General features: G+C 39.9%; 1 protein-coding gene across 5 annotated transcripts in view; it reads right to left on the reverse strand.

Moving 5' to 3' along the window:
- The window catches only part of AKT3 (AKT serine/threonine kinase 3), a 160,807-nt gene extending 147,317 nt beyond the window's left edge, over positions 1-13,490 (reverse strand). Inside the window, exons 1-3 of one of the 5 annotated variants that reach the window (XM_061991068.1) lie at positions 13,057-13,490; positions 11,376-11,465; positions 696-850 (exon numbers count right to left, since the gene is read on the reverse strand). In XM_061991068.1, the coding sequence (XP_061847052.1) occupies positions 696-741 (46 nt within the window). In that variant the 5' untranslated portion in view covers positions 742-850; positions 11,376-11,465; positions 13,057-13,490. Of the gene's footprint in view, positions 1-695; positions 851-10,897; positions 10,958-11,375; positions 11,466-12,150; positions 12,469-13,056 lie in introns of those variants that run through there. The other 4 variants (XM_061991071.1, XM_061991067.1, XM_061991069.1 and 1 more) reach the window with 4 other exon arrangements.
- Positions 13,491-16,185: the final 2,695 nt, after the last annotated feature.

The raw sequence follows: 16,185 nt of genomic DNA on the forward strand, positions 1-16,185 counted from the left end.
GTTCATTATATGATAAAAATGCCAGATATTTCTAGAGGTTTCTATTCCAAGCTTAAAATACAGTCACATTCACAATTTGTAAATCACATGACGATACATTATAAAGTGACATCCCAAGAACTTACAAGAATTCAAATATATCAGAAATATACTTAGACTTGCTTATAATTAGGAACATAACCTTTAATAATATTGCTTCCAGGTCTGCAAGTAACTAGGTATATGCTGAGCTTATGCAAGCATTATGTTGACTTTATGGGGACTACTTGCATTTGTAATATAAGCTGAGCTACAGTGAATGATTTTGGCATCTAGCAAGTTTCACAAAAAGTATCACATTCACAACAGCTTCCAGCCAATCTTATACTGTACACCCCTATTACTACGTCTTCCAGCTGCTACAACAGCCTACTTAGTCTTGTACAAGGGTAATAGTAGCTGCAACAGCAAGGTTAAGGAGGAATTACTGTGTCCAGCTTCCTCTTCACTATCAGTTACTCCTATAAACAGAGGCGCTGCTGAGGGTTAAGCACTAACATGACCAAGACCTTAATGGTCATTAATTCCATATGGCCAGATTAGCTCACTGCAGACCAGAAGATAAAACAAGAATGCTCGTATGTGTAACCACATAATGCCAGTGCACACAGAATACAATATGTCAGAAGAACTCCCCATTAAAAGGTAGAACTTACCCCTCTTCTGAACCCAACCTTCCTTCACAATGGTAACATCGCTCATGATGGCTCCACTCTGAACCTCCAACTCAAAAGAGTATTTCTTTGAGATATCAGCTTGTCTGTTTGCTGTCTCTTCTGCAGCTCTTCCCAATTTCTACTGATGAGTCAGCCTGGAAGTAAATATTAGAGAAAGAATTTAAGTCGTTTCTGTTTTTCTCACTTGACAGCCAAGAAAAAAGTCTTTGTTGATGTCTTACACTGACTGAGCTCATATTAAAAATCTGCCTTTTTTAATTAACCATAAAACAAAAATCATGTTTCTAATCTTATGGCACATTTGCCATGAACACTGTAATACTTAAAAGAAGCAGAGTGTGTTAAATTCTAAGTTGTATGGCACTTTTATAAAATACACACAATAGAACTTTCTCATACCAATGCACAGGATGCTGTTAAACACAAGGGTGTCAGTATCACTTCACAAGTCCAACTCTGAACCCACAGGAGCTTTTTTAACTATTCCCAAATTTGTCAGAATCCATGCAACAGACAAGTGGTTCCTCTATTTTGGCTCCATTGATCATACCAACAATTCAAGAAAATGGAAGGAAAGTTTCTGTAAAGGAGCTTAAAAACAAACTATTAAAATCTATGGTAACCAGTTCACCAGCCATGCAACCAGGTTTCATTAATGCTTGAATTTAAAAAAAAAAAAAAAAGAAAATAATAAAGGCTACAGAAATACAACATTCTTCCTAACTCCACTATAACTTCATTTTGGCCAATACAAATTTACAGTTTTTGTTTTTTGTTTTTTTTGTTTTTTTTTTTTAAAAAGCATTATCTGCAAGTACAAGAACAGAAATACAAATTAAACCAAAAAGCCAATGTTTTGTTTATGAAAAGTAAGCGTGCACATTCACTCAAGGCTTTAAGCCAGGCAGTGACAAGAGTGCTCTTTTCCCTACAAAGTTCAGCCTTCATGGGACAGAAGGGAAGTTAGCCCTGGAACAGGACATGCCACTCTCAGAAGCCTCAACCCTCTCTTCTGACCATCTCACTCCCAGAGTACCTAACAGCACTGAAGAAGAGATAAATAGCACTAAAACCAAGGAGAAAGAGAATCAGAGGGCAAGAGAGATTTCCTTTTGTCAGTACACTGCTGCTCCCCTCCATCCTTCAAAATAAAGAGAAGCATTCAAAAAATGCTAATCTAGAAAAGGGTGGGAACTCTGGAAAAGGGAGGAACACCCTTCTACAGCTGTACACACAGGAGCACGCGTGTACACAGCGCTAGCATCAAACAGAAACCTGCTCATCAGCTTAGCACTGCTAAATGCAGCACATACATACCCATTTAGCAGTCTGACCAACAAACATTAACATCCGACACAAACAAATATGACTGTGCTAGAAGTAATCTGTGCAAGAAATTAATCGAGAAAGGACTTGGAAAATTAGCTTGTTTAATCTAACCAAGTACAGGCTAACAACTAAAAACATTACATACATGCAGGTTATTTTTTATTTGGCATTTGAAAAATATGTATTTGCACCACATAGCAGCTAGATGGAAGGCTACTTCTCTATGGATGCTGTGCAAAATAAAACTTGGTATAAGTATTTTTTTCAAGTGGCACACAACAAAAAACGTAGTACAACCTGATTTTACAGAAACACTGAAGTGTGTCCATTTTATTTTTTTTTCACTGCACTATTTTTACAAAAACATACAGCATTTCAGCTGCATAAAGGTAAAAACTGAAATGCTAAATTCATTAATACTTCAAAGTGTACATAATATTGAATAGACATCTAAGACATCTCAGTGGCATTGGCAGATATCACAGCAGAACCTCTGCAGGTGATGCATGGTCTTTTGCATTGGCATTGTACCCCATCATATCCAAAAGGACACCAGACATCTGTGTCTATGCAGCTGCAACCTGCCTTAAGACTGTTTAAGCTTTCATAAACGTTAAAAGAAAATGTAAGGTTTCAGAAGGACATGAGACTGCTTCATTACTGTTAATTGATCTCACTAGCTTTAGCTCTTTAGACTTCATGTTAAGTAAATCAGTATGGTAGAAATAACCAGAAAAAACATTTCCTCATCTTTTACCTTACTAGTGTGAGAGTTATTTTCTGGGTCATACATTATCGAAACTTTTGTTTACATGCTCCAAACTAGAGATGAGTAAGCTGTGCATGGAAAGAGATCCTGACAGATTAAGACATAAGTCTGAAGGCAAGCTGCAGTCTTGCTGTTCTGGATCACCACATCACAATATCAGCTCTTACTAAAAACAAAGCCAGAGGTGAGTGACAAACAAGTGTGATCTAAAAGCATCTGTTTTGTGAAGGAAGTAGAAGCACATTAGTATCCAAATATCTAAGTTCAGTTTGATTTTCCTACAAGACTTCCATCGCATTCTTTCAGAAGTGATCACAAGTATCTTTTTTTCAGCTATAAAGACAAAAGAAGCAATATAACATGCAGTACTTCATTTTGGCTGGCATAGACTGCAGTATGTTTTACCCTTTTGGCAAACTGAATGTACTTTATAATTTTGGTGTGTGCTTATGAAAAGTGCAATTATTTACAGTTATTGGCAGAGAACAAGCTATATGAAATGAACTCCTGTACTAAGTAGCAATAACCTTGTCTGCCCACATACTGATCTTTATGTCCATGATTTCAATAGACATCCAGTTTTAATGAACGAATTTATGCCTAAAGTTCCGTATTTATTCACTGATTACAATTAATTTAGTATTACTCAAACAAAATCTCATGTATGACCAATTTTCATGTCAGCTACTGTCCCAGAATTCTCAAGTGTATGTCTACAGGCCTGTATCTCACCCGCCACATGTACCGTCTTACTGAATTTTGAATAAAACACTCAAAATACAGAAAACAGATAAATATGGTGACAAAACTATTTAATTACCTTCAGTTTAACTTCATGATATTACCAGGAACAACTTAAGTTGAATTATTAACAGTTGTATTGTTATATTGATCGCTGCCGCAACGGGTAATTAAAAGTCAGGCTCAAGGAGACAGATTGAAGTATTAAGAAACAAATGAAAATAAAGCTTATACATTTATACTACACTCTCAAGAAGTTTGTAAGAATCTGCAGTATTATCCCTTACTAAATTCCTTTAAGGCTTCCTAAAAAAGCTTTACTCTGAAAATCACTCAGCAAAGCTCTAAAAAAGCAAACTTTTGAGAATTACTTATCACAACAAAGACTGACCTTTATGAAAAATAGCCACACAGAAACCTTTTTCCCTAAAGGTATGATAAAGGATTGTCTATAGATGTAAAGGAAGTGCCTGAACCACATGGTACAAGAACTCTCACATGAAAACAGCATTTCATCTATAGTTCAACTATTTCAAGAAAAGCTACAAAAATGTTTATTTTGCACAGCTGTCATAGAACTTACTTACTTTTTAGTAAGTATGTAAGTAAGTAACTCTGCACTCTCAGTGTTCTTCAATGTCAATCAACTCTGCACTCTAAAAGTCCTTCAAGGTTTCAAGAGCTGGTATATTTACTTTTTTTTTTTTAACATATATTTTTACAGTCACCCTAATTTCTATAGGATGAACTCACAGAAACAGAGAAAAAACATCTAAGAACTGAAGTTGAGGTATTTTCCATTCCAGCTGGGTCCTGTGTCAGGGAAAAACTTGACTTGTTTCTATATATGTTCCAGCACTAGAGAATAAGTTGGATTGATGTGGTTTTTTAACTCCATGTTATCAAACAGAAGATACTTTTCCAACAGTGTATTGTGCATATTCTGCAGAGTATCAGATAGTCATGTATATGCACAATAGACACAAGAACCTATTGTCTTCATGCTTTATGGTACAGGTGTAAAACTTTAGTCCACTGCAGTCACTCACGTGAACGAAAAACAAATCTGTATTTTTTTTTTATCTGGTAAAAAATAGTATAATATTTCTTTTTTTCTTTGGAAAGCTATTAAACCACTTTTGCAGTGTTAGACAAAACAGTTCAGCATACTTCTAAAGTGCCAATATTACACTTCTAAGTTCCTAGCTGTACAGGTTGCAAGGGCATCTTTCTGAACAAAGATTAAGCTGAAACTATTGCATGCAACAGAGCTCCAGAGTCTCTGCTGAGGCTCACAGTTTTCCCAGGCTGTGGTGAATACTAGTCAACACCTTTTTTAGTTTTCATCTTGAAACAGCCATATAGAGAAGAATTACTTCTTTGCATGATGCCACTATATGGGAACTAGGAGACCGACCATTAAAATGAGCAATAGAGCATTCAGTAGGAAGACACCTTCTCCTCAACATCTATTTTTAAATTAAAGGAGGATCTCAAGTCAATTACAGCAGTCGGGAACACAGTTCCAGAGGATGGGGAGAAGGAAAGAAACCCTTTCCAAGCAAAAGGACTAAAAAGTGTGTTTCAGGTCTCTACTTAACAATCACTTTCTGTAAGTGAATAATCATCTAGATTCATAAGAACAGACAACATTCCCTTAGATTCTGGGCATCCTCCCATTTCCCCCATGACAAGAGACAGTAATGAAGACAGTGCCCATAAATTCAGTGTAAATTGTATGATTCAGGTCTCTGTTGTAAGAACTTTCATAAACACAGGCTTCTACTTTCAACAATTTTGGAGTTGAGAAAAAACAGATACTCTCACATTTACCAACTCAAGTCAGTTTCAGCAGAATCAGAGATGATCCCTATAACTTCTTCTAGCATTATCAACTTAGTGATTCATCCAACCTTATTCTCCTAATATGTGTAAGAACTATCATTTTCCATTTTTACAAGTTAACATTTGTTTAATAAAATATTTGGGAAAATAAATAGCAAGTGAAACCTTCTGATTCACTTTGCCTGACTCACTGAGATTCTTTGGTCCTCAACATAAGCAGAGACAAATCTCATCATCTATATCCCTGTACTTCTCCGAAAGGTAACTGAAAAATGTTGTGCCTGCACACACAAAATACACACTACCAAAAAAGGCAGCTCTAGTAGCTTCCAGTTTGTTGCCCGCCTTTAGTATCTTTTTTTTTTTTTTTGGTAGCAAATCAAGCTCTTAAAAGATTTTCTCAAATCTGAGTTTGGATTTTCCAAAACAAAGAAACTAAAAAGCAAGAGCAAGAAATTGAAAAGATAAGGCTTGAATCTAAAAACAGAGTTGTCTTTAGGATTGGAAGCTGAGATTCAAGTTTTATTTGCATTAAATATGTATGCATATACTCTTCCTCTATCAAAGTTGTTATCTAAAAGCCAGGTCAAACAATTAGAGGACATATTGCACATCACCAAAAATTACACAAAAGACTATGTTGCAGAAGAGACATTGACACAAAACCTACTAAATCAAATTAGCCCATATTACTAATGGAAGAATCACATTCAGTTGAGTGTTTATCTAAAAAGTATATAGTATTTACACAGGCTTTTACAAATTCCCTATTCTGGAATTTTGTTTATACTTCAGACATAACAGAATGGATGATGTCCCTTTTTAAAGTCTCAGAAGGACTGACTGGTCTAAATATTATCACTGCTTAGACTGAGAAAAAGGAACTTGCAGGCAGATAAGTATTTGTTAAACTTTAATTAGAGTCAATTAAAATTTAAAAAAAAAAAAACAAAAACAAACACACCTAAAACCAAAACATTACAGAAGCAAAAAAATCCCAGCCAGGATTATTAGAAGACAAGAGCTACTAAATTTATAAAATGGTAATCTTTATCTACACAAAATCATGACATTAAAAGATACCCCTAAATACTTCCTAAGTAGAAATATTTATATTTTACAAAAAAAAAAATTACAAGATATCTCTGTAATAGGCACTGCAAATATTTTTTTTAAACTACATTTTGTATGAAAAGTCTCGATGTCTTTAAGACTATTGGTATAAAAAAATTCTAACGAGTTTATTTCATAACTCTCAACTTGGAATAATGAAGAGGATAACAGGAAAATGGCACTGCCTACATCTTAAGGTAAAGAAAACCATCATACTTTGGAAAAGGTAAATAGCTCTTTTCAAAGCACACTTACGCACATACTTTGTGCCTTCATATTTTCAGTGTTCTATTTTCACTTTCAGTATGTCAAAAAGCTTCACATAACTAATATATGCTCAGATAAACCTAGTTAGGCACACTGAAATATTAATATACAAGTTAGATGTTTTCTTTAGATTCTGCAACTGAATAAGCTTATCAGGGAAGAAACCATCATTCTGTACTTCTTTTTTCTATAATAATGACAAAGAAAGTTATTTTAAGATACAAAGGCATAATTAAAGTAAGGTGAACAAAGCCACCCATGACTTTGTTTACCAAGCTATAAAGGAAGTTTCTAAATCTAACTAAATTGTTTCTTTAGAATTCCAGGAGAAACATTAACAGCCCATTGTTTTGCACTGTGTTTATTGACAAAAAATGCTCTAAAATATTTTTGCCCCCCCTTTACATAAAACAATAACTGAAAACCAGACAGAAGCAGAGTGATAAAAGACACTGGAGTCTAGGTCTGAAATTTAACCAAATAATAAGTTTAAAGTAGAAAAAGTGAAGAGAAAGCTAAAATTACACAAAAAAAAAAAAAAGTTACTGAGACAATGAACTCAGAGAATTTGGAGACTTAAAAGATGTAAAATTAAGGATTAGACGAGCTGAGTATCACGGCTATGATAATGTTATTCCACACAACAGCTCAAAATACATGTAATAACTTTAAATTGCTGAGCATTCATGTAGGAATATTAATTCTTGCCTTTTTCAAAGTTCCTGCTGTGCCCTTTAAAAAATAGTTCAGTGATATCTCAAACAACCATGTAAAATTAAACTCATGTTCCATACTTGCAAAACAAACTGAACTTGGCTTTCTATATCTAAAATGCTCAAAAAATAAAAGTAGATCTAATTTTGAAAAGTTAAAAAAAAAGATAAATTCCTGTTCATTCCAAGATGTGGGATTTAAAAAGATATCCTCAAGAGACACAAAATAAAGTTTCATTAAGCTCATGTATTTAGTTATTTGTACAATACTAACTTTTTGGCAGCACAACATTGTATTGTATGTAAAACACTGAGCACACTGTTGAAGATAATAAACATCAGAAATATGTGAAGTGCCATGTATAACAAGAAAAGGAAAGTACTGAGATAAAAATATGTTCTCAAACTAGTAATATAAAAGATGGGAAAAGTTAAATGATATGTCTACCAAGTAGCTTTCTTTTAAATTCTTATATTAGGATTGATTTATTAGCTGGATATTGAATAAATTACATTCTCAATTGCCTTGAAACAGTAGGAATGAGCTTTATGACGCCTTCCTACATAGAAATTGCTGAACCTACTAACTGTTAAAATTCTTACAATGCACTACTACTAGAATGTAACCTGCTTCTAACCTAAAACCTTCGGATCTTCTTGTTCACCTCTAAAATGCATCATTCTCATCAACTTGAGAACTGAATTTCCCATGGACAGATGGAATTCTCTACAACCTTAAATGCTATTGCTTACACACATTCAAGGCTAGATGCAAAGCTCACTAAATGAAGGTCTTTGTCAAATGTTACATGAAAAGACAGATTACACAAAACTCACACATACAACCGTAACTCTCTGCCTCAAAGTTCATTTATACATTTAGAAAAACATATAATAATTTCAAGAAAATCTCACAAGGCAAGCTGCACTGATGACATATCTCGAGAAGCACATTAAATGCTTAGGGTAAAAGAAAAACTGTCTTGGTAAAAATTGTTTTGCAAGATTGTTGGTACTCAACTGAGAAATATAGTATTAATTCTGTACTGCTATTTCAGCTATATAATAAGTTTTTGACTGTTGGGCACTGCCACTCCACACCCACAAAAGCCAGAGGTAAGATCTTCATGGACCTCCATGAAAGAGAAACAAGCTCTTCTCCTCTGCTCTTGCTATAGGAGGCATGCAAATAACTCTACCACATGGACCAAGCAGAGAATTCTGACAAACTATGACCTCAAGCATAAGAAACACTGAGGTCCCACTTGCATTCTTAACGGAATTTAAAAATTACAAATGTTCTTTAGTCAGGATATTACCGAGAAAAAAACTTTATAATACTGGGCAAAAACTTGTACTTAATGCTATTTGTTATCTGTATGATTCACATCTAAACACTCACATAGAAATACAAGAAAAAAGATAATTGGAGGATTCAATACATTTTATGGTATTTAATCTAAACATAGCGTTGACACAAATATTATCAAAAAAGCAGAGAAACATTTGAAGTGACCATAAGTAAGCATCTGAATATAAAAAAGCCAAAAATGTTTATTCTCCTTGACAGTAAAATTTAATGATATTCGATCCCAGGGGACTTTTGTTTTCTGAAGCATTCTTTGTCACAACTTCCTACTACACCCAACAACACCTTTAAATAATGAAGACAAAAAAAACTTGTCTGAAACACATGGTATGCATAAGAACTACCGGAATGTCCACACTTGACACTGATCTAAAGATACGGAACAAGAACAAAATGCCAAATAATCAACTACTACACTCTTGCATTTTCTGGTGTCATTTTATCAGTATATATTAGTGATTCATCTAAATAAGCTTCACTTATAAAATCTTCTCTTCATATAGGTAGCCCAGAAGGTTGTTTATAAAATTAGCCAAGATGAAAGCATAAACCAAAACTTTGAAGATTTTTTACACTGTGTAAAACGTTTAAAAGTTAACTTTCACATTCAGTGTTTTATTATTTGACAGTAGTTTCTATGGCTTTAACAGTTTTTTTTTAAAAACACTTTGAATCAGCTTTACCATTTACTATGTAACTTCCGTTTAAATCTTTGCCACAGCAACTTGTTGCAAAGAAGAGTGACTAGTGAAACACATTTACCAAGCAGACACTGTCAGGGGCAAAGGCTCTTCTCTATTATCAGGAGGAAACCTACTGATTGACAAGGGAGTTCTTCAATGAAAACATACCTTTCCTCACAAGTAATGTGAAAATCCCTGAAGTACATGCTATGCTATAAAGTATCCCCTGCCCCCTCAATGAGTATTTTTATTAGGCATATCCTAACAGAATGAGAATCCATGACGAAGAAATTCATCTAATATTCTGGAGTCATTTTTAAAAACACTTAAATTGGCAATCTTTTCTTATAGAAGACAGTACTTAATAAGTGGGTTGCAAATTTCATGCAAACACTGAAAATAAAAGCAACATTTTGACATGGTCATGGATGCACACATTCAACTGTTCCCCTCTCTCTAACTTTTTACTGTTGTTTACAAAGGGAATATGCCAGGTTTTCAACAGAACATTTATTGCATTAGTTGGGGAAAAAGAGAACAGGGGAGGTGGGTATACAGACAAGTAACATACCTATAAAACATACAGTTACAGTATGGTGCATTACTTTTAAAGCAAATCAATCTTGCACGTTATCTCTATCAGAATGGAAACAGAGCACAAAAAGTTTTGACTCAGTGTATTTCAACACCCTTCCACTCTCTAGTGTCAATTAAAATTAGTGGTATTCTCATGCCATGAAATGTGTCAAAGAACATTAAGCCTCTGTTGCAAAATTAAAGGAAAGTTAGGCTACCATGTCACCAAGACCCTCTTCCGTGTTGCACTAAAAGCACAAATGAAACTATAAACAACCCAATTATAAGAAACAGTATCTTCTTTTAGAACAGGACAGAGATTTCAAATGTATTTTAATATGAACCTCTGTGGTAATCGTGTAATACCTCCCAAAACCATTAGTTCAAAGGTACTTCTAGCAAATAACGCTTCTTGGGTATAAGAGGTCTTTTTAAGTTAGGAAAATGGGCACTCAGTACATGAAATCAACAAGTGGTAGGCAATTCCAAGTTGTTTAAAGGATCTTTTAGTTATTATACAAACTTCAGACTCTTCAAACCATAGTCAGAGGTCAAAATATGTTTCTGGTAACATCCTCCAAACAGAAGCTTGGCCTACAAACAATAGCACAGCTCTATTATGTGCTTTGGGTTAAGATTTTAAAACCCCACCAAACTATTTTCCCTTTCACAATGCATTTGCTACAGTGTTCAAAAGTCAACATCTAGTGCAAATTAATGCCATATGATCCCTAAAACTGTATCTACTTCAACTGGGGCAAAATAAACACTAGTACCTGTGTGAATTTTCATCAGTTTCCTACAGAACAACCACATTTTGCTTAACAACACATCATCTTCCCCTAAAATGAAAAAAAAAAAAAAGGAGGGAATAAGGCACTGAAACATTGCTTTCTATGAATCTATTTATGAAACTAAGGAGATTACTGAATTCCTTCAAATCTAGCTAAAGTACAAAGAGACCATAAAATAAACTGCCTAAAACAAGAAAGTGTCGCTAGTATAACCTGTGTGTATGCAACACATCATTTAAATATTATGTTTAGCCTTCCAGGAAACAGTTATTTTCTTATCTCTGCAGTTTTTCTTTGGCCCTTCTTTGAACTTGACTTACTGGTTGCATCCAACCAAAATATACCCACATGGACTACAATTAGCAGTCCAATCCAATTAAAGATATTGGGGTCAACCTAAAGGATCCTGTCAAAAAAAATACAGTCGTATAAACAAAATCTTCTTAAGCTGTATACTTACTTTAAAAGTCAAAATAAGCTTCCTTCCCTATCTCATGTACACTCCTTTCACATTCCAGTGCAGAACAATCAGAACTGGCCCACACAGAAGCTGGCAGAAACAAGAGATCATGCTTAAAATGTTACTTGTCAGAAGTTCAAATCTACTCATTTGCATGCCTCTTGCCTAGAGAAATAAGTACCTCTGTATGCAAAATGGGGGGGACTACAGCTGCCTATCATCAATGTTTCAGCGAAACCTAAACAAACGTTAGCAGGAGAGGCTGCTCTAAGTTTTTTCAGCACTGAAAGAAGTTGGTAGTGAAAATATCAGGTGTATCATAATTTTCATAAGAAAACTCCAAGCAGCTAAGCAAATCAAGTTTGAGACATGTTTACATAAAAAAGATGAAATGATACAGATATACACTAATAGCCAGTCAACTAACAACTACATTAAAGAAAAAAAAATCAGAATAAAGGTCAAGAGAGATTAAATTGTTTATTCCTGTTCATCTGTAAGAAAACAAACTTCTTGGTTTGATTGTTTTGGTTGAGGTTTTCTTTACATACACCTTTCAAATAACACATTGTGGGAGAAGGTGAAAAAAACAGCACTGGCTATTTCATCCCTCTTAGATTCCCATCCAAAAGTAAACCAAGACGCATAACTCATGTGAAGTGACCAAACAGCCTATAAACCTGTTTCTGCTCGTTACATCACGATCATTTGCACTTAAACTACAGCACATAACGGTGCTAGCTAATAACTTGGTGTTCAGAGGCGCTGTACTGACCTGTCAAAACAGCTCCATGCCACCTATTCGCAGCATTTCTGGCTGTGTATCGTCACTGGCACCGCCGGGGCACCCGTGTACACCGGGGGTGCGAGCAGACACGTGCCCCGGCTTACCCCACCGGCGCCTGCCGTCTTCCCCGCCCCGCGGCAGCACCTGCCGGGATCCCTCGCTCGCGGCCCGGGCCGGCCTCAGGCAGACCCCACCGCAGGCCCGGCCCAGCCACGCCTCCGTAACGTATAGGGGCCGGTAACCCCCAAAAGCCGGCTGTGCATCAACTTTTGCATGTGCGCCGCGGCCTCCATGATGGCCGAGGCGGGCGGGGTTGGAAGGGGGGGCGGTTTGTTTACTTGCAGCCGGAGCCGGCGGCGGCGGCAGCAGCATCATCCCGTGAGGGCGGCACTGCCATCAACCGCCCGCGGCCGCGCTGCTATTCCCAGTGCAGAGCACGGGCACACGCGCACACGCACCGAAGTTCCCGGCAGATCAAACCTCGACTACTCCGGGCAGCGGCATCTCGCTCGCCCCGCCACCGCCCCCCCGCACGTACGGTCCCGGGAGGCGGGAGGATGGGGAGGCGGGGGGGGGTGTTGGCGCGCGCTCCCGGCGGGGAGGGGCCGCCGCGTGGGAACCGCCGGCCCCGCGCAGGCATCGCCCCCGGGCGCGCGCCCTGCCCCCCCACCCCACCCCCGCCCACCCCGTTACATAACGTCTCCCCGCCGAAACGCCCCCTGCCTCCGCCCTTCCCTACCTCAGCCCTCCCGCCAGCGACCCCCCCCCCCCCCCCGCAGCGCTAGGCCACGGGCGCCCCCGCCCCGCGATCCCCGTCCCCGCCGCCCCCCTCCCCGGCCGCGCAGCGCCCCCGCCCCAGCGCCCCGCCGCCGCCCGGCCCCTCCCGCCCCGTACCTGCAGAGGCGGCGGCGCCGCGGGCGCTGCTGCGGAGCCGGAGGGCGGCGGCGGCTCCGGGGGGAGAAGGGGAGGGAGGGCGCCGCTGCCTCCTCCCCTGTCCCCCCGCCGGGCTCGACGGTCCCTGGCGGCCGGTGTCTCCGCGGGGGCGGGAGGAGGCAGCTCCGGCCCCAGGGCGCTGGCGGCGGTGGCGGCTACATGGAGCTGTGCGCCCCGCTACGCAGGGAGGCGCCCGGGCGGGCAGCGCGGCCGCAGCATCGATGCGCGGGGTCAGGAGGGCGGCGGCGGCGGCTCCCCCTGGCGCACTCACCCCGGAGCCGCCCGGGCCCCGCTCTCGGCTCCTCCCGCCGCCTCCACCGGGCTCGTTATTGACTTTCAGGAAAACTCCCGACGTCACTGGCTCCCCCCGAGTGTCTCCCCCTCCGCGGCGGCGGCGGCATCCCCAGCTCTCGCGAGAAGCGCGGCGGGGACGGGGCAGGGGGGGCCGCCAGACAGAGCAGGGGGAGCCAGACAGAGGGGGGGCGGCTGAGGTGAGGGTGGGGGAGGCGGAGGGCCGGCGGCGAAGGGGAAGGCGGGTGAAGCGAGGCGAGGCAGCCCGCCCGGCAGGCTGGCAGATAGGGGTGGGAGCCAAGCCAAGGTGAGCTGAGCGGGGCGGTGTGTCCCGTCCCGCCACCGGGCTGCGGCTGGGAGCGGGGGGATGGATGCAGGCAGCGGCGTTCGCCGGCACCGGCCGCCGCGCCGCGCCTGGGTTTTTCCTTCAGGCCGCGACTGGCGGCGGCGGGCGGTGTCTGCCAGGACAAGGAGACCGCCCGGACCGCCTGCGTCTGGGGAGCAGCCGCCGGGGGTCCTGGGCCGGGACCGCCGAGACAGCTGCTCCTGGTCCTCTCGGGAGGTGAAATCCGCCTGACATGCCCGCGCCGCCACGGCCCCTCTTCCCACTGCGGCTGGAGTTGGCAGCAGCGCGTCTCCTCGCCAGACCCATGCACAGGTCCCGAGTTTTCCTTTGTTCTCGCAGTCATGCATTTACACGCTCCCTTGGTACCCGGAGTACTCCGTATCAAGAATAAAACTATCCGTTACACAACAGGAAGCGGTAATTCATCTCTCGATAAACTGTTTTGTGGGTGTCTCGATGTTGTTAACTTATCTGCAGCCTTTGAGTTATCCCAAGGGGTAAATAAACATCTAGAGAAGCCCTAAGCCACTATCCCTCAGCCCGTGGCTCTCTGTCATTCCCTGGTGCCACAAGCAATACCATAACTGGTGTAAACAGGGCCGCCGCGTTGCAGGGTGCTGAGCGCGCAGGATGCCTTGCCTCTGGGGCTGCAGAGGCTGGGGAATCCCTGGCCTCTGCACTGCTGCAGCTACAGCCCAATATTATCCTGCAACTCCAATCACAGTGTGAGGTTCTTGGGTATGACACCATCGATGTCTTATTTTATGGCTAAGTGGCTGGGCATGGATGTGTACAGACATGAGTTTAGTGGACAGAAGCATGTTTTCTAACATTCATGGTTTAAATAATAATACAGATTAATTTTCTGCATAAATGCATCTATTATATGTTCAGTTGACACGGACTTGTGTCAGAACCCGTTACTGCAAAAAGGAAACGGATATTTCTGATTGCTTGAAATACAACCATTTGCACTCTTTGATCCATGTGCAATTTATTCTGAAAATAAACGTGAAGACATTCATCAAAACTACGCTTTAAAAAGGAAATCAAAATAAAAAATGTTTCTTTAGACCATACCCCATATCTGCTTTTTTAAGTTCTCTTTTCCTTTCACATCTGACTTTACAACTTGAAATATCAGTCCTCCTTGTCCCTATGCCACTGCAGGGTTTCAGAGAGACTTTTAGAGGATCTAAATAATCATATGAGTTGGCACAGGATGGCAAAGTTGCCTCCAGGGCAGTTAGTCCTTTCCATGCTGTGATGGGCAACACACCAATAATTCCATTATTCATAAATATGCTGAGTTTCCGCTTAGAACTAGGAAGTAAGTTTGCTACACTTTTCTTACTAGCAGGCTGTAGCCTAAGCTCTTCATCCCCTTGATAATGAAGAAAAGCAAAATTTATTATGTATTTGATTAATGCATCTTTTTGAAAAATAAGTTAAAAAGAAACTTGCCAAGCATTGCTTCCTTTCCCAGAATTTACTGTTCAGTCTTCCTCTTTTCTCAGAAACACTTTACTAAATGAGTACCTTATCAACTATCAATATTTAGAGAGAGACACAGTATCAATTATTAAAATATATTTATCCACTAATGTCTGCTTTGGTCATTGTTGCTCTGCTGCTCCTGAAAAACCAAAGGTGTAGTTCTTGGAATGCAACTTCTGCTTGCTACGATTCCTCTGAAGGACCCGGAACCTGAGGCAGCATGAAGTCTGCATGGGCACTAGCTGATAGACTGGCAACCAACTGTTCAGATGCCAAATGCTGAGTGTGAAATCTGGGCCCACAGAAAGTCATGGTATTTTATATCAGTCAGATCAGGAATTTATGTTGCATTCTTGCCATACATCAATCCCTGTCACTAACAATGACAAATTTCTCATTAATCAGGTATATTTCTATAGTCAATCATCTTAGTTTATTTCTCCTAAATTTCAAAAGCCACCTATGAGATACTTATGCTATGATGACAGTAAATTTGCTCACATTTATAAATAGATACTTGGTGTTAATCACTCTGAAAAACCTGACATAAAAGCACAATTGTTTACATTTTAGAAGGAAAAATCTTTCACCACAATAAAAATAGCTTTATTAGAGAGGGTAACATTGAAGTACAATGAAAGATAGTCTTCTGAATTTTTATTTTGTTACAAATTGCTGAAAATAAAACAGTGGGCTGAAATCTGTTGTATTGATCTGGAGACTAAACACATATTTTTCAGCAACACATGGTTAGGATAATTTTGATTTATCTATACAATATGGACAGCTAGTCACAGGCGCTTTTTTTTTTTTTTTTTCTCAGTATGACTTTAAAATCAGACTCACCATCATCTTAGTCCTTAGAAATCAAATATCATTCCTCTCTTTGGAAATTCGTAGTTACTAGCTGCTCCTTAGTTTTTGATCCTGCTTCAACCTTATGTATTCACCTCAGT

This window comes from Colius striatus, chromosome 2 (assembly GCF_028858725.1).
Source record: "Colius striatus isolate bColStr4 chromosome 2, bColStr4.1.hap1, whole genome shotgun sequence".
NCBI lineage: Eukaryota > Metazoa > Chordata > Aves > Coliiformes > Coliidae > Colius > Colius striatus.